General features: G+C 38.7%; 1 protein-coding gene across 1 annotated transcript in view; it reads right to left on the bottom strand.

Annotated features, from left to right (window-relative positions):
• LOC121511353 (scavenger receptor cysteine-rich type 1 protein M160-like) overlaps positions 1–25,963 on the bottom strand; it is a 62,003-nt gene that overhangs the window by 8,579 nt on the left and 27,461 nt on the right. The window contains exons 3-5 of the mRNA XM_041790003.1: positions 9,265–9,504; positions 7,481–7,783; positions 6,945–7,057 (exon numbers count right to left, since the gene is read on the bottom strand). Of these exons, the coding sequence (XP_041645937.1) occupies positions 6,945–7,057; positions 7,481–7,783; positions 9,265–9,388 (540 nt within the window). The 5' untranslated portion in view covers positions 9,389–9,504. The remainder of the gene's footprint in view (positions 1–6,944; positions 7,058–7,480; positions 7,784–9,264; positions 9,505–25,963) is intronic.

Below are 25,963 nucleotides of genomic sequence, written 5' to 3'. Positions count from 1 at the left end.
ATTTATCTGAGCAGCTGAAGAAGAAAACTGCCCTGAAGCAGCTGAAGAGAGGGATACCTTACTCCCAGCACTGGATATGATGGCATGCAACTCACAGGCAGCGTCTTTTTCCTCAAGCTGACAGTTTAAGGTACATTCTTGTTTGATGTGATGCATGACACTTCTAGTTTATGTTCCCCTTGAAAGAACTGATGTACGTTTTTACACTAGTCTTATCTTAATATGACGTTACGTCACAGAGCCTGTGAGACTTGATAGTAGGGGTGACCTGAAATAGTTGGCGATTCGACGATTCACTTCCGAGTCTGATTCGACTATGAGTCTCATAGTGCTGCTGTGGAGCTTTTGTTTTTTTGGGACATGTCCAAATAAACCTGGATGGTTGGATTTCCAGCTTTAGCAGAGATTACAGCTGTCATCATGAGGACTTATATTAGCAACTCATTTTTTCATTTGAAATATAGTTTTAACGCAGTGTCCAGTTAAGAGTGCACTTGCGTTATGTGTTTGGATGCTTCGTTGTTGTCGGTGGAGGATGGTATTTGGCTTTTGTAAGCTGCTAATTTATAGTAGCTGCCAATGTGCTAACAGGCTAATGGTGCTAATATGAAGCTAACTGTTGTTGTTTATGTGTTTAACGTGGGATTATATTGTGTTACTGACTGCGTGTGTAAGGAAAAGCGCGTAGCTTTCATTTTGATACTTTAAACCACTTACACAAAAAATAAGAGAGAGGTTTATGCGTTTTGCTGCTGTTAATGCAGCAAAATAATGTTAAAGCAAATGTCCAGTGGTTGTTCTAAATGGCCAGAATTCTTGAGGACTGCTGGTCCGGGGACAAAAAAGTCTAGCAGAAACGCTGTTTAACTATTAGTCGACTAAAGGCAAAATCTGACGAATCAGATTCGACTATGAAAAACCTTAGTCACTGACACCCCTTTTTGATAGCAGTATCGATAAGGTAAAATGTTATTGATTTCGGGTATTTCAAAAACACAGAACCAGGTCCTTATGGACCCAGGTTTTGATCCCCATCCCTAACATTGACTTGACTTAACCCAGTTACTATTTACCTTTACTTTGGCGTACAATGCCGGGTGGTTATCCCACAGGTGCTGAAGTATTGCCTGATTTCACGGCAACTTTTTTGTGGCATGTTTTACATTTAGGCTAGCTGTCTTCCACAATGACACGCTGGTCATTTTTTTGTATCCAAAAAACCCCACATGGCTGACTTCAACCGTTTATTCAGAGGGAACAGCTCTTCCTCTTCCATGCTGTAGCGTGTTTGGGACTGTGACACGCCTCCGCCTGCAACTGCATGAAGTAATAGGAGGCAATAATACCCAACTGCAGCTGCAGCCACCGTGCAAACCACACCCCTACAAAACACACTCCCTACAAAATGCGCCCACTTGTGCTATCAGCTTAGCTTTAGGTTAGGTTTAGCATTTTAATTTCCACTGGTTAGATTTAGGGGTAACTCATTGGGGTAGGTGTATATTTTAATTAATTAGCTTCCTGGGGTCAGGTTTAGCATATAAATTCCACTGGTTAGGGTTAGAATTAATTTATTGTATGGATCGATGGGGCGTGTTTTGTACGGAGCGTGGTTTGTGGCAGCTGCAGCTGCAGCTAGACCCTTCTCACAGGAGGCAGTGACACGCAGATGTTGTGTAACTTGGTTTTCATTCCGGGCGAGTTGCGCTATCGTACCAATATGGTTCCCGGCATGATCTTTTCTGGATATTGATGGTATTTAGGAAAAGTTACGTTTAACTAATCGTAAAGTTTAATACCGCAATTAATCGTGAAAATGGTTAATCGTGCCTATGGCCGTAACTACCATTGAGGACACCGAGGTCATGTCCTCTGTATTTTTTTCTAGTGACAAAAAAAAAGTGATATAACTGACTGCAAATATACTTTGTGTCGGACATCACTTGCACCTCTACATCACTGTGTGGTAGATCATCCTCTGGTAACTATACGATCTTTGGTCATCACAGTGGTTTGTGGGTGGGCTGCCACAAAAATCTGCCAGATTTGCACTGATTTCTAATGTACAGACCGCTACAACAGACTCTAGCCAAGATAACGCTATAGAAGTTCACTTTACATCAGTGGTGTAGTCTACGTGATGCGTAAGTATATGCTGTATACTCACTAGAAAATGTTTATGATTTCCATATGCCCACTTGATTCGCAAGGATACGTTATTTAAAAGATAAAAGAAAGTTTTAAAAGATAATTTTGTGACAGCTTTCATACATTGGTTAATTCATAAAATCAATGATACTCGACCCGCAGCTCTCGAGTCACATGTGGCTCTTTAGTGACCAGTTGTGGCTCTTTAAAGGCTTACTTTAAGAAAATCCTCCTGAAATCCTCTATAAAGGTGAAAACTGTCAGCAGTAAAGACTTTAACTTCCAAATTCAAATGAAAACTTGTACATTTTTACCGTTGGATGCACGCTGGATGGAGGAACGTGCATTAAAGAGTGCAGAGGAAGTCCGCTGGAGGCGCGTCTCTTCAGTAAGTTAATTCATGGAAGTGTGCTGTTTTGTTCAAGGTGAAGCCTCCAATGCCCTCATTTAACACATTTCTTCAGTCACTTCCTGCCGATGCTCTTCCATACTCGTATTTGATGATGACTTTTACGATGCGCATCATCATCGAGACAAACACACACGGATCACATTTAGAAATAATGTAAAATTGAGTAAAACTTGTCCAAACATGGGTGTTTTATTTGATCTTAAACGTACTAATGATAAAAAATGTCAAAAGAGCAGAAACAGAAAAATGAAAGCAACAAACTGGCAGGGAAGAAAGATTTGTGAGGGGGAGCTGCAGGTGTGAGGCAGGGCCGGTTTTAGCCATTTGGAGGCCCAGGGCAAAGACCAATATGGGGACCCTCCCCCTTTAGCTAAAAGCAATAATAATGAGAGGGGAAAAAAATAGAAAGCATAACTTTAAGTTAACAGAGTCACAGAACTACAGTAAATGTCCAAATATGAAACATAAATACCCAGACACCCATGATTCATCAGCGCTTTGAAAATCTTGTCATAGCTCTCAGTCGACACTTTCTGATATTTTATAAAGACTTTAGTCCCAGTGGAACTTACATAAATAAAAACATATGCTTATCATCAGTGAAATATCCTTTTTTCTGACACTATATAGACATTTTTACGTGGCCTATTGCATCACTTCAACAACACAGTAATCCACCAATTCACTGCTTCATTTCAACCATGGATAGATTGATCATCACATGCCTGGTGTTGGATTGTGGTTCTCGCAGAAGTAAGTTTTTTTTTTTTTGAAAGGTTTATTTTTGGGCATTTTGTGCCTTTGCGGTGAGGGGCCTCAGGCCGGATTTGAGCCCGGGCCACCCGTGTACATGGGGCGCGCCTTATCCATTCTGCCACCTGCGCCCCTCGCAGAAGTATTTTTAAGACAATGTGGCTCCTGGGTAGAATAAGGTTGAGTACCGCTTCATTTAATTAACCCAGTCTGTGTTCACGTGACTTTTGGACCTCCAAAGCCTTGTTTATTGACATACACAGTTTTAATGCCAGCAAAGTTTACATTCAGACCTGATCCCAATGCAGCCCTCTAACTTGGTTCTTATAGAGCTCACATGGTCATTCTGGTTAAAAAAAAAACTGCTGCAGGTGCTCTTGAAATATGTCTGTAATTAATTATTTAATTAATTAAACTTATAGTGGATAAGTTTATAAGTCAGAGGTGGAGCCGTGGGAGGGCTTGCAGGCCTATGCCCATAATGTTTTCTCAAAAGCCCTGAATCTTTAAGTTTGGTAAATGTATATTATTTCTGATTGTTATCACTGATGAATGTAAAAAGAAACATCTTGGATGATGATAAACAGATTAGCCCAGCTGATAGTTAATAGTAGAGTTAAATGTTACCTAGGAGCAGTTTGCTATACTGATATGACAGTAGTGTTAGTGTGATTACCCTGATGGGGGATCAAAAAAAAGTTTATCTTATCTCATATTATCTTATTCATCTCTTATTATAACTTTATTTTTGATTTCTTTAATGTTGTGTGTTCAGTTTAGAATAGCTGCTTCAAAATTGTTGTTTAATGATAATCTACATTATTCCATTAAATTTAATGAAATTATAATTTCGCCTAGGGTGCCAAAATAGCTAGAGCCGGCCCTGGTAGCGTCCCTCTGTACATAAACCAATACTATCAGCTGGTTTCTCCATGCTTCATTCGTTGACAATCAGGTTACTGTGGGCCATAGCCAAAATCAGAACAAGCAAAAGAAATTCTGTTCTCATCAGTAGCTGACGAACTTTTAGCTAGGCTCTCTCACCCGTCAGCTTACACACCCTCAAGCGGCATACTACATACTATATAGGATTATCCTTGTACCATATACACACTCGAGCTTGTTGCTAGGCTGAGAGTAAGCGTGCTCGCTCTCTGCTGCTCGCCCTGCTGCTGCTCTGCTCAGACAGTGGTGTGTCAGTGGACAGTGAAACTCTTGTTAAACAGCTCACCTGTTTTTTCTCATTACAGCTCTCATTTCAGCGTACCACTAAATTTTGACCTCAGTATTTGTCAAACCCTGGTTACAGCCCTGATCGTGCCATCCCTATTCCTAACTAGGTTGAATTCCAAGCTCCTTCTCCCATGCACTGGTGATTTTGTTGATGCTATGTGGTTCAAGGGACTGCAGCTTCTGATAAAATAAAGAAATGAACTTTTGTTTAATATTTGGAATCAGTAGGAAGTTGTCAAGGGGACTCCTGGTATATTTATCATCAGGAAACCTGCAAGAGTTGAATACAAAGTTTCTGATCTGCAAATAGGCAAAAAAATCTGTGGAGGATAATCCAAATTTGAGCTGGAGCTGCTGGAAGGACATAAGTTCCTCTGCAGCAAACAAGTCTCCTATTGTTTTAATACCGTTGTCAAACAATTTTTTCAAATACACATTTTCCCTGTCCTGGTAAAAAGAAATTGCTATTAGTAACTGGTTGGAGGGAAGACGCAGATTTCTTGTGTCCAAGTGATTTAGAAATATCATACCAAGTCTTAAGCTTATTTAACATGATTAAGTTATTTCTTATTTCTAATGGTGGCTTGGCATTACTCGACAGGAAATTTAATAAAGAATGTGGGTGGCATCACCAGGCATCAATATGATTAGTTTTGGCTTCCAAGAAATTATCTAGTTGTAAATTGTTTCAGCATGGCAAGCCCACTTATAATAAAGAAGATTTGATAAAGCAAACCCTCCTTTGTCTATGGGTAGTTGCATTGTTTTAATTTTGATTCTTGCCTTCCTCCCATGCCATAAATGTCTAGAAATAGATTTTTCAATATCATGAATGGTAGTTTTTGTTATGTAAAGAGGTAGCATGTGCATTGGAAAAAGAAGCCTTGGATGAACAATCATTTTTATCAGGCTTGCTCTACCCGTCAAAGACAGGGGTAAATCCATCTGTTAGTTCAAATCTGTTTTAATTTCTGTAACAATGTTTGTAAAATTTTGTTTATACAGATGGTTAAGATTTGCAGATATCCTAATGCCAAGGTACGTAAATCCAGATGGAGACCATGAAATGGGAAATCGGCTGGCTGATTGAATTGTTCTAAGGCAAGGGCTTTGGATTTCTTGAAATTTATTTTATAATCAGCAATTTGAGAGAACTAATTGATTATGGAGAGAATTACAGGAATTTTTTTTAATTTCTTTAAATATTTGAAATTCCTCACATTTTAATTTCTTTGCTTTTAAAATTTCTTTTAATTCATAATTTTCATTTGACCTTAATTATTTATTTTTCTTATTTTATTTCTTAGTTATTTTTTCAATTATTTTATTGATTTCAATATTTCTTCTTTTTGCTTTTTCATAGATTCCGTTGGCTGTAATTGTTGCTGTTGAAGCTTTTATATGCATCACTAAATGCACTTGTTGAAAATGTGTGAGTGAAATACCAAGTAAAGATCATGTTCTCTGCACTGAAAAAGCAGCTGGAAATTGATGTAGTTCTGTGTGTATCTCATGGAAAAACTATTTCTATTTGTGCTTTAGTTTAAAAACATCAATGTTGATACAATTAATCATCAGGAAAGCTACATATTCTTCCTGTTGTTGAATGTTTAGGAATCACAGGGCTTAGATTGATAATAAATCCAACAATCTGGAACAATCTGGCTCTTTGTCATTGACTTTAAAATGAATGCGGCCCTCTTGGTGACCAAAGTCGTCCATCCCTGCTCTAAACAATCTAAAGCTGTACGCCATTAAACTTCCTCCAATTCAATCCAAGCAACACTGAAGCTGTTTTTAGCTTGATTACACCAAACGGAGCCCTAATAAGTGGAACCATCAGTCCACGTTCTCACAGTGATGAAGAATTTTTACACATCCTTCCTGATGTAAACCCTGGTCTAGGTTTCAGAGGCTCTAAAGTGGATATGACTGATCCAGATTTGGAAAGTTACTTCAACTTCAACCCAACAACTGGTCTGGTCTTCCTGGTCTGATGTCTCTTGAAGTCTTAGCTCAGAATAATTGGTACGTCTATATCAGAGTCTATCTGTGCTCCTCTCTCTCTTCCTGTTTCTTTCATATTCCTGTTCAATCATGCTTTCATCTGTGTGTGTCTCAGTCAGCTGCTCCACTTTCAAATGTGCTTTTAATCATTCATTTTACTCATTGATACTTTCATTGGGACAACAAAGGGAAGTCAATCAAAGCTCCAGCTCTACCTGAGCAGGTGAGCCCAACAGCTGCAGCAGGTGGACAGGTGTTTCCAGTCAACCCTGAGTCTGGACAGTCCAGGACAGCAGACTCGTGGCCTTCACACTGGAACTTCTTAGTCCAGAACGGAGCCTCCACTTCTCCAAACATTCCCCCCTTGAAGACTGAAGGACTGAAGGACCACCTGAGCACCCTGCAGGTCCAAGTCCTCCTCACACACTGGGGACCAGCGCTGGTCAGACTTCACCTCCAGTCTGCCTGAACACAGACCAGTCCTGTTCACCAGTCTGACAGAGTCTGTGGAGATTTAGGAGAGAGACAGAGAACTTGATCACAATCTAAAACCAGTCCTTTCTCTTCACTGGTTCCTGTCCAAACAGATCATGTCATGTTCAGCTCCACAATGATGGACTCCAGACCACCTGCTTGATGATCAAATGTCTTTTTCTCACATTTGCTGTTATCGAGGTGTTTCTGAATGAGCACAGCTCTTTTAATAATCTTTCTCTTTTTCAACTCTAACTCACAGTTTCCCATTACAGAGCTACAAACAAGGTCTGAAGGCAACAATAGTTGCCACTCATTCAAATGAGAATTTCTGGACAAGAGAACGTAGAAGAGGAAATAAGCAGGACATGTTCATATGAGACTCTGTTAACATAGTGATGTGAATGAACAACATTCAGAAACATTTGGACACTAATGTGTTAATACTGATACCTGAGCAGGTGATTTCCAGCACAGAAAAGGTGGACTGATCTTCTGTTACCACACACTCCTTTAATGTAGATTTAGACTCTACACAGTCAGAGTCAATCACCCACACAGGTCTGCAAGAGGATTCCTCTCTCTGTCTAGTTGAAACAGCAGAGCCACAGTCGAGTCTTCTACATATCACAGCTGCATCCTTTAGAGTCCAGGAATAGTAAAAAGGATCCACTGGTCTCCACTCTCCATGGTGTTTCCATTCTAGTCTACCAGAGCAGGTGCTGGATCCTCCTACCGACCGGACTTCATCAGGGTCTGACCAAAGACAAGGAAATAGTTCAGAAAAGACAAAGGGGGTCTACTTCACCTCTTCTCCAGCAGATCTACAGTAAGTTGTGGAGTCCCTCAGAACTCAAAGCTCAGCCCCGTTCTCTTCTCAGCTTTACATTTTCACATCAAGTTCAATAATCCACACACACAATATCTTTACCACTGTAATGCTGATGACTTCTAGCTCCAACTACACAGAAAAACTAAATCTGACTCTAAATTATCACAACTTTCGAAACAAATTTTCTTCCAACACTATCAAAACAAAACTGAAGCTGTTTGTTTTTGGTCATTTACAACAACTATTGTTTACTAAATGTGGACGGCTGTTCACATCCTTCAGAGGAATATTTGACATCATCACAGAGACAGACACATGTAGTCATCAAGACTTCTCTGTGCTTTAAGATCACTTGATGGGTACGCTTTAGTTAACTTTTCACAATTAATGAATGACATCATAAATGTTATAAGTGATTTTATCCCTAAAAATCAGCTGACCACCCCAGAATCACAGATAAGGTATATCCATCCGTCCATCCATCCATCCATCCATCCATCCATTTTCTATACCACTTATCCCATTGGAGGTCGCAGGAGGTGTATTCTGTATTTTGATATTTATATAAACACTGGTGTATAATCTTTATTACAATAGCCATTTGACAGTGATGACTAAATAAATGAAAATCTGACAGTGAGGATGAAATTAATGGGACTCTGACAGTGAGGATTAAATTAATGGGACTCTGACAGTGAGGATTAAATTAATGGGACTCTGACAGTAAGGATTAAATTAATGTGACTCTGACAGTAAAGATTAAATTAATGTGACTCTGACAGTGAGGATTAAATTGATGGGACTCTGACAGTGAGGACAAAATTAATGTGACTCTGACAGTGAGGACAAAATTAATATGACTCTGACAGTGAGGATGAAATTAATATGACTCTGACAGTGAGGATTACATCAATGTGAGTCCGACAGTCAGGACGAAATTAATGTGATTCTGAAAGTGAGGATGAAATTAATGTGGCCCTCTTAAAAAGTAAATTTTCACATCCCTGGTTTCAAGCTACCAGGCTCCACTGAACAAACAATGAACCAACCTAGTTTAAATAGGGAATTACTAGAGAGCTGACTTGTTTTCTTCAGTCAGAGTCTTTTGGTTTTAAAGAAAGCGGTGTGACAGTGGTTCATGGCTGATATAAAGGATCTTATTTTAAAGATCTCTCTCTCCTCTCAGTAATGTTGTCAGATACTCAGATAATCAACCAGAGCCTGTTGGTGACAAAATGAAGAATGTGTTGAAGCTGCAGGCTGATGCAGTCTACGTGTTAAGATCATAATAAAATCATCTCCTTTACTCCAACACTTTTGATTTTTTCTTTCACCACACTGAACAGAGAAAAATGGAATCATTGTAGAAGCTCTAAAGTTCTGATCAACAGGAAGTCAAACTTACCTGAGCAGGTGATCTGCAGGTTTCTAGAATATGACGGTGGATCAGTCCTTGAGGAGCTCTCTGGTCGTCCCAGTGAAAGTACAGAACCACAGTCCAGCTGTCTGCACAGCGTCTCCGCAGACATCAGGCTCCACTCAGACAGAGAGACGTTTACTGCTCTCCAGTCGCCTCCACCTCTCCTCTCCAGGATCCCAGCACAGCGGCTGGCTCCACCCACCAACCTGACATCATCAGGAACCGCTAAGCAGAGACACACAGGTAATCAGTGCACAGAGTTAGAGAACACAGAAAAACTGACCACAAGATTACTGAGAAGAAATGGCAGTTCACTCTGAGACACTCTGATGTGATCCAAATCCTTTATTAAACAGGGATGAAGGCATTTCAACCGCAGCAAGTCTTCATCAGGACAGCTGCTGTTTCTACCATGGCCTCTATCTGAAATCAGTCTGCTCCTTCATTCATTTATTTTCTGCTCTTTTATGCTCATCCTCTCATCCAGAGAGAACCTGATCCTGGTTCTAATGTTCTAGACCGTTCTGACCCGTATAGCTCTCACCCTCCTCTACCTATATAAAGAAAGTAAACTTGTTGTCAGTTCATAGTCACATTTATGAGCTTCATGATAAAAACTAAAGGAGCCAGAGCACACAGCAGAGACATGCATCCATCACTAACAGCTGAGCTCAGTCATATCTAACACCATGAAGATGGACAATAAGCACCATGTATGACAGGCATCACATCCTCCAATCAGAAGAGGGCGTGATGGTGATGATAACATGATGATTTTAGTTTCTAAAAAGTTCACTAGAACTCATCAGGCTGCTGTGTCAGATGTAGTCAGTTTGACTTTGGTAATCGATCATGTGGGATTGATCTGATCAGTGAAAGCTACAAAAAACAATCTGACTTTATTTCTCTCAGATTTTCTTCAGACTTTTAGACTGAATAGAAAAATAACAGCCCTCGTACCCTTGGTTACATGAGTTTCAGTTGCAGAAAACGCCATCTTTCTTAACTTTTGTTTAGAGAAGGACCCTCATGACCCCACTCTGACGCAGACCCCCAGAATGTTGGCTTTCATAATGCCCTGACCTGAAGTGACTTCAAAAACCAACGTCTTTAAGTCTGGTTGTGTGCACCACTGTCAGACCCATGTGTGGAAAATTGTGTGGTTATTTTATCAGATGATCAGATATGTGTTTGTGCGTCACTTTGCATGCCAAGAGTCTCTCTGAGCTTCATCAACACACAAACAGCCCTTGCCTAGAGTATCTCTCCTCCTCCAGAGTGCACTAATAGACACACAGACAAGCAGATCCACCTTCATGCAGGGAGAGCAAGGCACAATACAACAGTTTCTGGATTTGGCTAAATAATCTTACAAATATGCAAGTTACATTGATCATATCGTCATAATACCAACATAGACATCTCTGCCACAAATCAACACTGGAATTGTGTTTTTATGCTTATCAGGTTTTTTTGGAAATATGCAGAATTCAATCTACATGTTATACAATCCTGCTCATATATGCAATTATGTAAAGGTCAGTGCCCGATGAAGTGTCCAATGATCAGGGATTAATGGACGACGCAGAGGCCTGAACCATCTGATGCACAGCAGAGGTCCATTAATCCCTGATAACTGGACACCTTTTCAGGCATTAACCCGCTTATACCATGGTCACTTGCCAAAGAAAATAATTAATGAAACCACTAATTTGTCATTTCATACATTTTGCGGTCAAAATACAAAGTTTTACTTAAACATTCATTCATGTCAGTTCAGTGATGGTTGATGCAGGCTGCAGGCTCCTTGGGCTGGCAACACTCCCTGCTCAGACAATATGACTGCCTCAGGTTGCTATGGTAACTCCTATCATCTAACGGCTGCTGCGCTGCCTGCACATTAATTTGGAACGGTGTAAAGATTTTTTGATCAGAACTACTTGTGAAGTTCCGTAAGTGTCCATATATCTGAAGTTAATGGACACCAGTGGAATTATCAGAGCCAATCAGAATCCAGTATTCACCACGACCCTTTTAGTTGTGATTAAGTCATGTCAAAGCCTGTAATTAATGAGATTGGTTTAAATCTTGCCAGCACTAGTTGTAACACAGGTGTTAGAGTCTTACCTGAGCTCCAGAGCCACAGAAACACTATCAGCACTCTGTGATCCATCACTGTCATCTCTAGCAGCCTGTCCCTCTCTGTGTCCCCCTCCCCGGCTGTCCGACTTCTTTATCAAACATCCAGTCACGCCCTGCCCACTGACACTCTGCTTTTTTTTTCCCTTTTTTGTCAGTTTTTAAAATGAATTTCCTGTTCAACTCATATCTTGTTCATAAACTAGTTTCAAAAACGAGCAGAAAAGTACCTTTATAACCAACAAAAACAAAAATAGATCTGTCCCAGCAGCTGTCAGTGGGATCAACAAGTCATAGCAATACAGTGACCCCCTTCCTGATTTGTTATCCTTTCTGCATATTTGTAGCACTTCAATGTTTCAGATCATCAAACAAATTATAATATCAGACAGAGATAACCTGAGTAAATACAAAATGCAGTTTTAATTTTTCCAAGGGGAAAAAAAAGCCACCACATTCTTTTGGAAAGCTGAGTTCAGTTCCATTAGCCAGACCCAGACCTGATTAGTGCCAGACCTGATGAATCCAGAAACCCCTTAAATAGATAGTCAGACAAAGTGAAGCAGGCTAAAAGATCTCAGAAAGCAACACATCATGGCGCCATCTAAAGAAATTCAACAACAGATGAGAAACAACATCACTGACATCTATCAGTCTGAAAGGGTTATAAAGACATTTCTAAGGCTTTGAGACTCCAGTGAACCACAGTGAGAGCCATTATCCACCAATGGACAAAACTGGGAACAGCGATGAACCTTCCCAGGAGGGGCTGGCCTACCAACATGACTGCAAGAGTGCATAGATGACTCAACCAGGAGGTCCCAAAAGAACCCAGAACAAAGACTCGTCACCAGTTATCACAAATGCGTGTTTGCAGTTGCTGCCACTGAGGGTCAAACAACCAGTTATTAGGTTTAGGGGGTGATGGCTTCATCACATAGGGCCTGGTACATTTGGATGGCTTTTTCCCTTAATAAATTAAATCATCATTTAAAAACTGTATTTTGTTTTTACTCTGGTAAAAAAAATAAAGCTGAAAAAATTATTAAATGAAAAATCAAAAAGGTATTTGAGGTACTGAGAAAAGAAAGGTTTGAGACAGGCCTATAATTAGTTGGAGAGTCAGCATCCAAACCAGGTTTCTTTAACAAAGATTTAATGATAGCAGTTTTAAAGCAAGCTCCAGTGGACAGTGATGAATTCAAAATAGATAACAAAGGGCCTAATGTGGGCCAAAGCTTAAAAACCCACAACAGCAGAGGATCTAGAGGACAAGTCGTACACCGTGCCACCTTAACAACCTTAGTTAGACTGTCTGTAGACTCAAATTTAAACAGCCTGGACTACTGCAGATGGGAGAAGGAACTAAACCCTCTGCTTTACCAGCTAAAGACTGGGGAATTTTCATTCTTATTTTAGTTGGTCATCTGTGTTTCATCAAGTACAGAGAAAATACTTAGTTATATAAGTAGTAGATATATTCGGGAGTTTTATATGTTATCAAATCATCATCCCGCCACTTGATTTCTGGTAAGAGGAAAAATCAGCCACTCCATCTGAGTGCCATTTCTTATCAAACATTTCTAAGTAAGCTCCGTCACTGCTTCACATTTGTGTCACATTTTCCAAACCTCAAAATCAATCTGATAAAAACATTGAGCAATAAGAGCTGATGTGCTGTGTGACAGGATGTAGTTTTTTCACTCAAAGACAGATAGATCACCTCTCAGAGAAACTGCAGAGTAATAACAGATTTAAACATTTAACAGGACAAAAATACAGAAAAATCAAATAAATAGAAACAAGGTGCAAACAGGTTGTAAAGGTGTACTAGTGCAAAAAAGTTAGAGATACTAAAGGAGAACTGGAGAACTGATGGAGGGCGGTAAAGATGCTGCTGATACAGGCCGGGCTGACTCTCACACACAGGGCTGGACTGGGACTCATTTTCAGCCCTGGAGTTTCATGGCTCACACCAGCCTGCTCTAGTTCACAACCTATCACCAGTTATTCACCTGCACATTAAGTGTATTAATTATATTAATGCGCAATTAGTTTATTAATAATTTTTTAGAAGCACTAAAGGTGAATTTTTGTGTTCAGTTACAGATAATCTGGAATCACCTCGTGTGTTACTGACATCAACAATCAGACTGAGCTCTATACTGGGGCCTGGCACTGTTACTGACACTAAAATCAAGTTTAAAAATGAACCTAATATTTCTCTAGTCAATAAAAGCCAGTTCCTGCAATTAAAAACTAATAAAAATCTATATTTCCACTTCATAGTTTTGACTGTTTCATTACCATGACCTTCTATGCCAGTCAGTCATTTCTAAGTAGGAGTGTTTTAGTTGTAAAAGTCTTTTGTTGTTTTAAAAGTCTTCACTTCATGAAAGTCTTTTGTTCAATCTTTTGTGAGTCAAATTGTTTTATTATTTTAACATATCTCTGAGTAATCAGGGTTTTTCCTGAGCAGCTTTTCCTTACAGGTAAATATTGTTCTCTTTTGTTACCGAATCCTACCTGTCTACTCTTACAGCTGTGCTTGGTAGTGGTCATGGCTCCTCAGCTCTCAGTAGCAAAGTGGTGGAGGGGCTGCAGCTGCTGAAGAGGTGTTTGACACTTAGTTCTTGTAACAACTACTACTATTTGCATAGAGCTTATTTTTCTTGTGTACATACATGTAGTTGTATGCAAGTCATTGATAAACTTGGACAGTGTATGCACAGTCAATGCTGTTATGTGTTGAACATGTGGTTCTGCTAGCTTACCTGTCACCTGGCGCGCCTACATGAAGCTGTGAGCTTTTAATAACTAGCATATAACTAGCATATTCAGCCTTGTGAGCTTCTAAAGCTTTTTGTTTTTTTAGTCTAACTTTTTAGCCAACGTCAGTCTAGTTATTATCCATCTTTCTCTAACACCATGACTTGCTTGAGTCAGAGGAAATAACAAGGTCCACGCGGAACCAATGTTTTGTTTCCAGTCAGAAGGACACAGAGTTCTACTCCGTTCAAAGAAGCACAGAGAGAGAAAGGGAGAGAGAGAGGCTGTGTCTGAAACCACACACTCATCACCTACAACCTATCCACTATATAGTGAGCAGCATCATGGACTATATTGTGGACTATATGGACTATGTAGTGGACTATATGGACTATATTGTGGACTATATAGTGAACATACATTTGTTTTAAATAATAAAATCTATTAAGCAGGGCTCATGTGACATAGAAACCTACCATCAGTAGACAGACTCTATTTAAAAGGTAGAATGTTACCGCCTCTAACTGACTTTCCCAATCCAGCTTTAGTAACGCCGGTGCTGGAGCAAACAGCACAAACAGGTAGTGCTCAGGACCACCACCACTCCACAGCCTGCTCCAGGGGACTCTGGAGGGGAAAAATCCTCCACCTCTAAAGACCGCTCTGAGGCAGCAGTGCTGTGGGACTCTGTGTCAGTTTCTGGCAAGGAGAAGTCACTGTCACTCCTAACCCGGCACGCCAGATGGATTTGTTCACCAGTGAGAAACGCGGAAACGGGCTTATACATCTGCTTTGCAATGTGATGTCACTCCCGCTTCATCTGGGAAGCCCTGTTCTTTAAAAAAAAAGAAAAAAACAACAACACAAAAACATCTGTTCCCCCTCCCTCCTCTCAGTACCAGACTGCCCCCTTTTTTGAATTTTTTGAAATCCTTTAGTGAACAGAGTTAGCTTTGAGCTGGGGTTCACTCACACTTTAATATTTGTTCACCAAACAAATGCAGATGTAAAAAAGGCATATTAATAGGGTGTAGTAACATCTTTTGATTTACCTTACATACATATCAACTTGGGATTTTGCTGTAGCCCCCCTCAAGAAAAATACACCAGCCACCACTGTTGCCTTTATGTTTGATGACAGCAGATGTGTATATGTGCATGAATTGAATATATTTGGTAATGAACGAGGGGTCCAGAGTGAATGAAATCACATAAAAAAGTGGACGTCTTAAAATCTTCTCCCTCATAACTTCCCTCCAAATCTTCATATCCTAGGACTGCATTATTAAATCAGTGAATCAGGCATCCTGATTACTGCATGCTTAAATGGTGTGCAATTGAGGAAAAAGTTATTATTTGAGGATTTTTCTCACTAATAAAACACACACATCAACAAGTAGAGCTGCAACAACAAATCGATAAAATCGATAATTTAAAAATTTAAAAAAATAATAATTTGGCAACGAATTTGTGTGTCGATTTGTTGTGTTGTGCGATTATGGCGTCACTTGGCGTGACACGGAACTGTTTGCGTCACACACAGACGGCTGACAAACTTTACATTGGAAAAAAGGGAGAGATGTACCATGTGCTCTCATTGTGTGGTAAACTCCAGATTGAAGCCAGGTGCTTTTGAAGAGTGACGCATAAAGTCGAAAAAAGGAGAAGCCACCAGCGCAATCTTCAGGCACACTCACTCGAGTCAAGGATTTAAGTAAAAAGCCTTTATTATTTCAGGGCATATCTAATAAAAATTAAAAATCACATCAGAAGCCGACCGGTTTCGACCGCACAGGGTCTTCATCAGGGCATGAACAAAACACTGACACAGGTGAGGTTCATTTAAAGGAATCATGTGATCTGAGGGCTGAAGCCACACCAGCTGGAAGGTACAATGCTAAAGGTATTCCCAGAATGAAAATATAACCCCTTATAACTGTGAGACAAAAGGATAAAGATAATATCCAAGATGAATAACAGGAGAGAGTAACGAAAAGCAAAATATGCTATATGTTCAATGTTCAAATTCTTTATTAGGAATAACCCCTTGAGATGTGTCATCTCGTTTTCGAGGGGATCCTTTACACAAAAGTTCACACATGAAATATAGATTTACAAACCATAGAACAGAGCACAACACAATCGGTACATGACGGAAGTAACGCAGTACATCACAAAACAAGACAAAGTAAATAAATGTTTAAAAATAATAATAGGAAATAAAAAAAACACAACAAAACAGAAAAGAAAAACAAAACAAAACAAAACAGAACTGTCAAATAATGATAGGCATACTAACTCAGGAGATCCTTCCTGTGGCAAATTTGAGCTGGAGTGGTTCACAGTATGTATTCAGTTTGTGGTGAGCACTCTTGGCAGTAACATTCACATTGAAAATAAGAATATTTACAAGCAGAGCATGGCATGGTCTAAGTTAAGCAGGAGAAATGGCAGTGTTGTTAAAAACAGTGTTGTTGGGAGCAACCTGGTATACAATGTCTGCATAGTCCATGATTGGTAGGATGAGTTGTTGAACTAGTTTCTTTCTTACAGAGGGAGTAAAGCAGTTTCTTGAACGGTAAAGAACACCTATGCTAAAGTTAATTTTACTAATCATGTTTTGAATATGGTGTTTGAATTTGAGTTCTGAATCCAGCCAGAGACTAAGGTATTTAGTGTGTTCAACTTTTTGCAGGGACTGACCATTGAAACATGAAATAGCACAGGTTTGATTTTTTTCCTTGGGCTCTTATGGACTGGGCAGTACCGAAAATCATGATATAAGATTTGTTCTTATTCAATTGCAATTTATTTGATGTGAGCCAGTGTTGAATGTTATTAAAATCTGATTGCAGGGCTGATTCAATTTCTTGTAGGTCTGTTTTTGATGTGTAAATTACTGTGTCATCTGCATAAAGTTGAACATTACACTCTGAGCAAATCATAGGAAAATCATTAACAAAAATAGAAAAGAGAAGTGGACTGCGGGTTGAACCTTGAGGCACGCCTCGCTGTTGAACTGAAGTGCCAGATTTATATCCTTGGATAGCAACACACTGTTTTCTATTGTGGAGGTAGGAGCTGAACCGGAGTATTGCACTGCGTGATAAACGAACAGAGTACAGTTTGTCTAAAAGCAAGTAGTGGTCAACCAGATCAAAAGCTTTTGTGAGGTCAATAAAAATGGCACCAGTTAATTGATTATTGTTAGAAGCAGAGAGGATGTCATTTGTAAGCCTAAGTAGAGCAGTAGTAGTGGAATGATTTGGCCTGAAACCTGACTGAGATGGTGTTAAGATGTTATTTTTAGATAGGTAGAGAGACAATTGATCATAAATTAATTTTTCAAATACTTTCACAATGGAGCAGATGATTGATATTGGACGATAATTGTTGGGGTCAAGAGATCACAGAGAGGGTACATTAATATATGTGAAGACAATTTAAGAAATGTTGGTTCTTTGCCATCTAATCCAGGACCACCATTAGTTTTAAGGTTAATTATTGCTCTCTGAACTTCCACGGGTGTAATAGTTTTAAGGAAAAGCTGTGATTCAATGATTCATTGGTTCTGAAACAACCTGTTGATGAGCTGGGCTCAGTAGGGGAGCAAACTGAGGAGAAGTGTTGATGAAAGGCCTGAGCAATTTGAAAAGGGTCTTGAAGTTTTGTATTGTTAACATTTAGCTTATTGGGTGTTATTTTGCCAGATACATTAGTAATATTTTTGATTTTATTCCAGAATTGTTTGGAATTTTTAAAGCCCTGTGCAATAGAGTTTTTGTAGTAATTTGATTTAGCATTTCTAGTCATGGTTTTACTTGTGTTTCACAGTTGCCTGTATTTTTCCCAGTCAGCCGGGTCCTTGGTTTTGCGAAATGTGGCCCAGGCATCATCTCTGCTTTTGAACATGCTTATAAGGTCAGATGTTATCCATGGAAGGTGCATACCCTTTACTTTAATGGTTTTCAGTGGAGCATGCTTATCAAGTACATCCACAAGTTCAGAATACAAAAAGTCCCATGCATCTTGTACATTTGGAATGAGTTGAAACCAATCCCAGTTTATTGAGATTAGGTCATTTATAAATTGAGCCACATTTATTTTATTAAAATGTCTCATTTTTATTAATTTAGGTGGTAATTTGGGTACCTTCATTTTCCACACACAGTAAACAATTGCATGGTCACTGAAACAGTTGGACATGACTCTTGCTTTAATGAGTCTATTTGGATGAGAAACCAGTATCCAGTCAAGTAGAGATTTAGATGTAGGTGTAATACAAGTGGCAATAAGCTGAGTAAGGTTTAAATTTTCAAATATTGCCTTGATTTTTGAGGGTTTGTTGGTCCAGTTCTTATTAAAATCACCTAATAAAATAGTTTCATTCTCGAATGTAATTGAATTTATGGTAGCGGCCAGACAGTCAAAGGATTCTGAGGGTGCAGAAGGGGGTCTATAGATGTTTCCAGTGGTAATGTATTTATTCTTATGCAGGGTTACTTTCACAAAAATACTTTCAAAATGTACAGGCTTAACTTCAGGGATTATTAACTCAGATGTCAAGTTGGAAGAAACTATGTGGCAACACCTCTACCCTGGTAGTTCTGTCAGCTCTGTAAAGGATATAATCTTTAAGATGAATTTCATTGTCAGCTATTTGAGCCAGGTTTCAGACAGTGTGACAACATTTGGTTTATATTGGTCAACCCATACTCTCAAAAAGTCAGTTTTTGGTAGAAGGCTTCTTACATTCAAGTGAATGATTTTTAAACCTTTAACACAATCCAATTTGATACACTGAGTTCATATGGGGGATTTCTCTGACCCGATTCCAAAAACCTAGGCAAATGTTAAACAAACTGAAAAGAATAAATATGCCAGATGAGACTTGGTCAAGAACATGTGGGCACACAGATAGGACTACTATGGAGGACACAGGACAAAGGCTACACATAAACATAAGGTAAACAAAAGAAAAAGAAAATAATAATAATAAATTACAGGAAAACAACAACAATGACCTGCTAACTGACCCTTTACTCCTAGGGTTCAGAGGTTCTAGTAAGTAAACAAACAGCTATAAGTCCAAGCACCAGCCTGATTGTATTATGGATAAAGCTTGGCAGATGTGGGGCGAGAAAGCGAGAGAATAGGGAAGGAGAAGGGGGTAACCTAAATCATTTATCCTGAGATAAGAATTCCAATAGTGCCTGTTACATTCTATTTGTAAAAGATAGATTTGGAATCAATTGTCAAATAAACTCATTTTAATGAGAAAAAAAAAAAAAACTATAAGAAAGATGTTAGACCATAGGAAAGGCAAAATGATGCAAGAAAGAAAAAAAATAGTACAACAATATTTATGTTGCATAAGAAATAATTTTAATAAAAAATTAGTTCCCACTTCAAAGAGGCATCTGTACAAATTGTTTCCATCAGGTGACATAAGTACAAGGCCAAAACGATTTTGCTCCCATTGAATAAAGTCAGCAGATAAATTTATACAAAAGAATCCTTAATACAGGATGTAGAATATCAACTCCTACAGTTACAGACTTCTACCATTTAGAGAATTTACACGCTATCAATGACACGCTGATATACACTGGAGATCAAAATTAGAGAACAATTTATGAACACTTGATTTATTCCAAAATAATGTAATCTTCGATGCTCAACATTTGAGGGATTTTTTGTTGTGGCAATACCATGCTACTGGAACATTGTTTTAAAACAGAGAAAGGAACTTAAACAAAAAAAATAATTATTTTGTGGAAAACACAGTGATCAAAATTAAAGAACAGCAATGCCTGTAGAACAAAGAAAGATTTTAGCAAAACTTGACTTGAGCACATCTACAGCCACAGGACGTCACCAGTCTCTCACACTTTTTTGGTGTGATTTTGGTCCACTCTTCTTCCAGTCTCTTCCACAGTTCAGTGACTGTAGTGGGTTTATTGGCCATAACTTTGTTGCCAAGGATTTTCCAGAGGTTTTCTCTAGCGTTTAGATTAGGACTCTGGGCCGGCCATTTCAATATTTCAGTGTTTTCAGTTTCAAAGAACTGTTTTACACATTTTGCTGGTTGACATTGGGCATTGTCCTGCATGAAAATTACTGTCTGATTAGGTTATGAACGCAGGGAAGGAATCACATGTTGTCACAGAAGGTTCTGATAAACATTTGCATTCATTCAGCCATGTAGCTGTACAAGAGGCCCAACTCCTGCTGCAGAAAACATTCCCCAAACCATGACACTTCCTCCTCAACTTTTCACTGACTTCTTTATTCACTTTGGGTTCAGTCTTTTCCCAGTTTGATGATTTACAGAATGTTTTCCATTGGATCCAAATAAATTAAACTTGCTTTCATCACTGAAGTAAACTTTGGACCAGTTTTCTTCTGTCCACACAACATATCCCTCAGCAAAGGTTAGTCTAGCTGTTTGATTCTTTCTGCTAATGAGAGGTTTGGTCACTGCTGAGTGGGCTTTCAGTCCAGATGTTCTTAAATGTCAAGACACTGTTTGATGAGACAGAGTCCCTGTTCAGTGATGAACTGATGAGAAATTCCAGGTGCAGTGTTAAACCAATTGTCCATTGAGGTTCTCCATATTATTCTGTCCTCTCTTTTAGTTATCTTTTGTGGACGACCGGCCTTCTTGGTGGACTTGAATGAGTTTGTGACTTTCTAAAGATGTAATATTCTGGAAATCACAGATTAAGAATGGCCAACTTCTCTTGCTATGGTTGACAGGGTCATCCCTTTGGCCTTCATCTGGACAACCTGCTGCCGGAGGGTTTCGGTCACTTTAGAATGGCTCACTATCTTGTGAAGTCAGTGAAAACTGGAAGTTAGACTGCAAGTTAAATAGGGTTTGTCAGATAATTAAGGAAATTAGCACCAGGTGCCAGGCTATCACCGATTACTGGGGGGTATCTGAAAGTGTTCTCTAATTTTGATCAGTGTTCTTTTTATACTGTGCTTCACATTATATGTAACACATGCAATATGCTTAAAATTCTGCTCTTTCACTTGTGTCTGGATCATTTTAAAACAGGGCAATTCAGAGAACTTGAAATGTAGGAAATTGTGGATTGTCCTCTAATTTTGATCTCCAGTGTAGATAAAGCACATGTCCCTCATACTAACAGTCTCAGACAGTCAGTACACATTTTCAAATGTATACACAATCATTCTGAATACTTTGGACATCGGTATCAGGACTTAAATTCATGACGGGGTTGAAACGTTGGGTCACAAGTTAATCTGACCACCACAGCTGACAGCGGTCTGAACGAGGCCATTTGGGATTAGCCTATTGATTTTTAGGGGCTAAATAACATTACGGAAAGTACTCAGGATGACTTGGAGAAAGGTGCTCTTTAAAGCTTCTATATTTTCAATGTCTCTACAATAACCGACACTTTAATAGTACGGAAAAGCAACGTTTTCAGGTGTTGTTTTTTCCTGATTGAGGAATTGGATATAGCCTATTTAACATGCTATCATCTAAACAGATAACGTATATTATTAATTTCTCTTTAGCCTATACCGTTTAAATGCAAAAACCCCTGCAAAGTGCTAGTATGTAGACTGAACATGTTTAAATTGATGAGTTTTTGTATTTAAATACGGGAATGCATGGACTATCACGAGCTAACAAGGCTGTCACAAGTTAACACAGTGAGCACGTCTGTCTACTTTACTTACTAGTCTTGTTTAAACGCATTCCTCAGACAGGATGTGCCTGTTGCAGACTGTGTGTAAGTATTTCGTTCCCAGATCCATCAGATTCATAACCACAATCATACTGGACGACAAATACTCCACTTAGAACGAGAAGTTTTTCTCTGTGTGTCTTCTCCGTTTGCTTGGTTTTGAACAGGCACCTGCACAGTCACCTGTATTTTCTTTCCCAGTTCTACGGTTTAAAACTTAGTTTGTGACTACACAAACACCTTCATCACTGCCTTAGTGTTTCTGCAGACAACAATAAAGTCTTACATTGGAGCAGCAAGCAATTTTATTGCATTTTAATGCCATTTAGAAGGTAAACAAGAATCATTGGAGGCCACACCCCCGGACATCTGCTCCGACTGTCACCAGTTAATTTGTCACCAGTTAATATGGCACACCGGGGTCTCCTTGTCATGTCAGCACTGTAATCTGGGAAAATTGAGATGCGATTCCCATTAAAGAACAGCTCTTTCTTTGCTCGGGCAAGACAGAGGATCTTCACTTTGTCAGGAAAATGTAGCAATTTAATCAGCATTGGACATGGTCTGGATTTGTTGCTCTGGGGGAGTGCAGAGGTGCAATGGGCCCTCTCAATGGCAAGAGGAGCAGGGAAATTCTCCTGGCCCAGAATCTCAGGGATCATACGGGCCATGAAGTCCACCAAGTCACGGCCTTCTGCACTTTCTGGTATCCCTATAAAGCGGGGATTTGACAACCTACTACGATTTTCCAGATCATCCACTTTGTCCATCAGGTAAGACTCGTCCTCGTTTGCTCCTTGATTTGACTGAGAAGGCCGATTATATTGTCCTCGTTTGCTCCAACACGTTGCTTCATTTGTTCCACATGTTCTCCAGGAGTCATTGGTGAGGCTTTTACTTCTTTCATGGTGACAAAAAGGGGGTCCACCTTTGTGTCAAAGTAATTCATCGTCTCCGCTTTGGTCTGCTGTATGGCATCAAATAGGCATTTTATCTGAGATTCATCCATTGGTTTCTGACGTGGCTCAGGTGCGTTTGATGGAATGAAAATCAGTTTTTGTCAGAAAAAAATGCAGTTAAGCAGCTATTAGATAGAGCTTGTCATATAGACGTTGGTAGTATCTTTATGTGCTCAAAAAGCCAAGAAATGCTACAAATACGGTCAAAGAAAGACAGTCAGACTGGAGCTCACACTGCCTGCTCACTCACTCGGCGGCCATGTTTTGCCTGTTCTATATATTATAAGAAAAATATCTCCAAATGCAGAATATAAGCTAGATAAATCAACAGATGCAGGACATAAATATATACATATGCATATGCATGTAGACATGCACACATACACCTACACATATCCATAGGAGCACATATACATGTACACACACACATACCTACATATACAAGTATATCCACACGCCCACATACTAAAATGCTACAGTAAAAATGTCAATTAATTTAAGATGAATACACCAAAAGGGGGGGTAAGGCACTCAAAAGAGGGATGAGTGTGTAAACCTGGTGACTCAATTCAATCAAAATATCAATTTAAACTGCAAAATATAGGCTGATCTATGTACTAAAGAGGTAGATTTACTATAAAATATGTTAATCTAACAACACTGATCTACATTTTAGAAACCATCTTCCATAGAAAAGGTTTAAAATCAACCTCTTCATTAAGGTCTGGGTACGTCACAGCACCAAACCTAAAGATCCAGAAGGTCTCTCTTTGAAGCAGTTTTTTCAGACAATCACCACCTCTAACCAACTGCTCCACTGGTTCTAAACCTTCTACCTTCAGAAGGCTGTCGTTGCTTTGATGACATTCCTGGAAATGGCAGGCCATAGGGTTGTCCACATTGTTAGTTCTTATAGTGTATTTATGCTCAGCTACCCTATCTTAGGACACACTAAAATGTGTCTAAAAGATGAAGCACAAGACAGTCCCACCAAGCTAATTCTATAAACAAACATTTTGACAAGAAGAACTTATTGGTGTGGGTTGTGTGTGTGGCAACCAAAATGATACCAATATCTTATTTTCTAACTCCCTGATGGGTTACAGCAGCAGAAAACACTACCAATAGTATTCCAGAGGGGACACCAGTGGTAGTCAGGGCCAAGCAGGGCCCTTGAAACCTGATTGGCCTCCCCAAAAACCCGGAAAGACTGTCAGTTTCCCATATAAGTAATCAGATTAAACAGTACAAACTTTGTAACTGATAAACAAGTTCAAATTACAAATATTAATTTTTTTTTTCATGGCACATCTTCTCATCATTAAACGTGGGAATTCAAATTAATGTAGTGAATTCAGTGAGTGGAAATACATAAAACCATTTAAACCCAGAAGTGTGCAAAACGCTGATCGGCTGCAGTGGTCTCTCTGGAACTATTTGGAAATAAAAACATAGAACTAGAAAAATCTAAAAACATGTAAATAATTAACTAATTACAAAAAAGACAGCTTAGTGCCCCTTTTTGGGATCATAATAAAGATCTCTTCTCAAACTGAAATCATGAACTTAGTTATAGATCAGCATTTTGTCCCAAAAAATAAATCATGAACATTTTAATGTATGGAGAGATTGTGAATAAAGGGCTTGACGGGCATGTGCCAGTATGGGTCAAACCATCCTGCCATGGGGGAGACTCAGGGGGTTTTAGGGTCATTAAATTTAATAACCTACAAAATATAAACTCCACTTTATAAACTTAAGGTCCTTACACTCCAGGCGCAAATTTTTCATGCAAATTATTCACACAAAATATTTCCTTTTCGAACCTGTAGCAAGTCAATGCAAGCTTCTGCACCAGCAATATAATTTCGCAGCACAACATTGCTGCGGATATGTTCAGGGCTGCTGCCAGGGATTTTGGGCCCAATTTAAAGAAATCTTACTTGGCTCCCTCACAGCCGGCCATGAGGCCGGCGGAAAATTTTCATACTGTTCTACATAAAACTCTGCATTTTAATGATATTTTTGACTATCATTCCCATTAGGGATGGTAATGATTAATCGATGATCTATTGATTGGTCGTTAGGAATTTACTCAAGCGTGAAAATTTTACTCGATCCATTGATAATTGCAATATCAAAACCACATTTCTGTGTCCTTATTTTCATCACTTTTGTGTAAAATTTAATTACTCGCATTCACCAGCAGATGGCGCATCGTTTTGAATGATGGCAAGATAATCATGTCAGGGCAGTGAAGAAGACCACTATTACAGTGGCCCTGAAGGCCAATACGAAATAAATATTTCAAAAGCGCAAAATATATTTCAGAAAACACACATTTCACGATACACAAAAACATTTCACGATACACAAAAAAATTTCACAAAACACAAATACATTTCACAAAACACAAAAACATTTCACAATACACAAAAACATTTCACAAAACACGAATACATTTCACAAAACACAAATACATTTCACAAAACACAAAAACATTTCAAAAAACACGAATACATTTCACAAAACACAAAAACATTTCACAAAACACAAAAACATTTCACAATACACAAAAACATTTCACAAAACACAAATACATTTCACAAAACACAAATACATTTCACAAAACACAAAAACATTTCACAAAACACAAATACATTTCACAATACACAAAAACATTTCACAAAACACAAAAACATTTCACAAAACACAAAAACATTTCACAAAACACAAATACATTTCACAATACACAAAAAAATTTCACAAAACACAAATACATTTCACAATACACAAATACATTTCACAAAACACAAATTCCTTTTTACAATACACAAAAACATTTTACAAAACACAAAAACATTTCACAAAACACAAATACATTTCACAATACACAAAAACATTTCACAATACACAAAAACATTTCACAATACACAAAAACATTTCACAATACACAAAAACATTTCACAAAACACAAATACATTTCACAAAACACAAAAACATTTTACAAAACACAAAAACATTTCACAATACACAAATACATTTCACAAAACACAAATACATTTCACAATACACAAAAACATTTCACAAAAC

The sequence above is a fragment of the Cheilinus undulatus genome, linkage group 1 (genome assembly GCF_018320785.1).
Source record: "Cheilinus undulatus linkage group 1, ASM1832078v1, whole genome shotgun sequence".
NCBI lineage: Eukaryota > Metazoa > Chordata > Actinopteri > Labriformes > Labridae > Cheilinus > Cheilinus undulatus.
The sequence above is the reverse complement of the archived record's forward strand: the minus strand, read 5'-3'. Positions and strand labels throughout refer to the sequence as shown.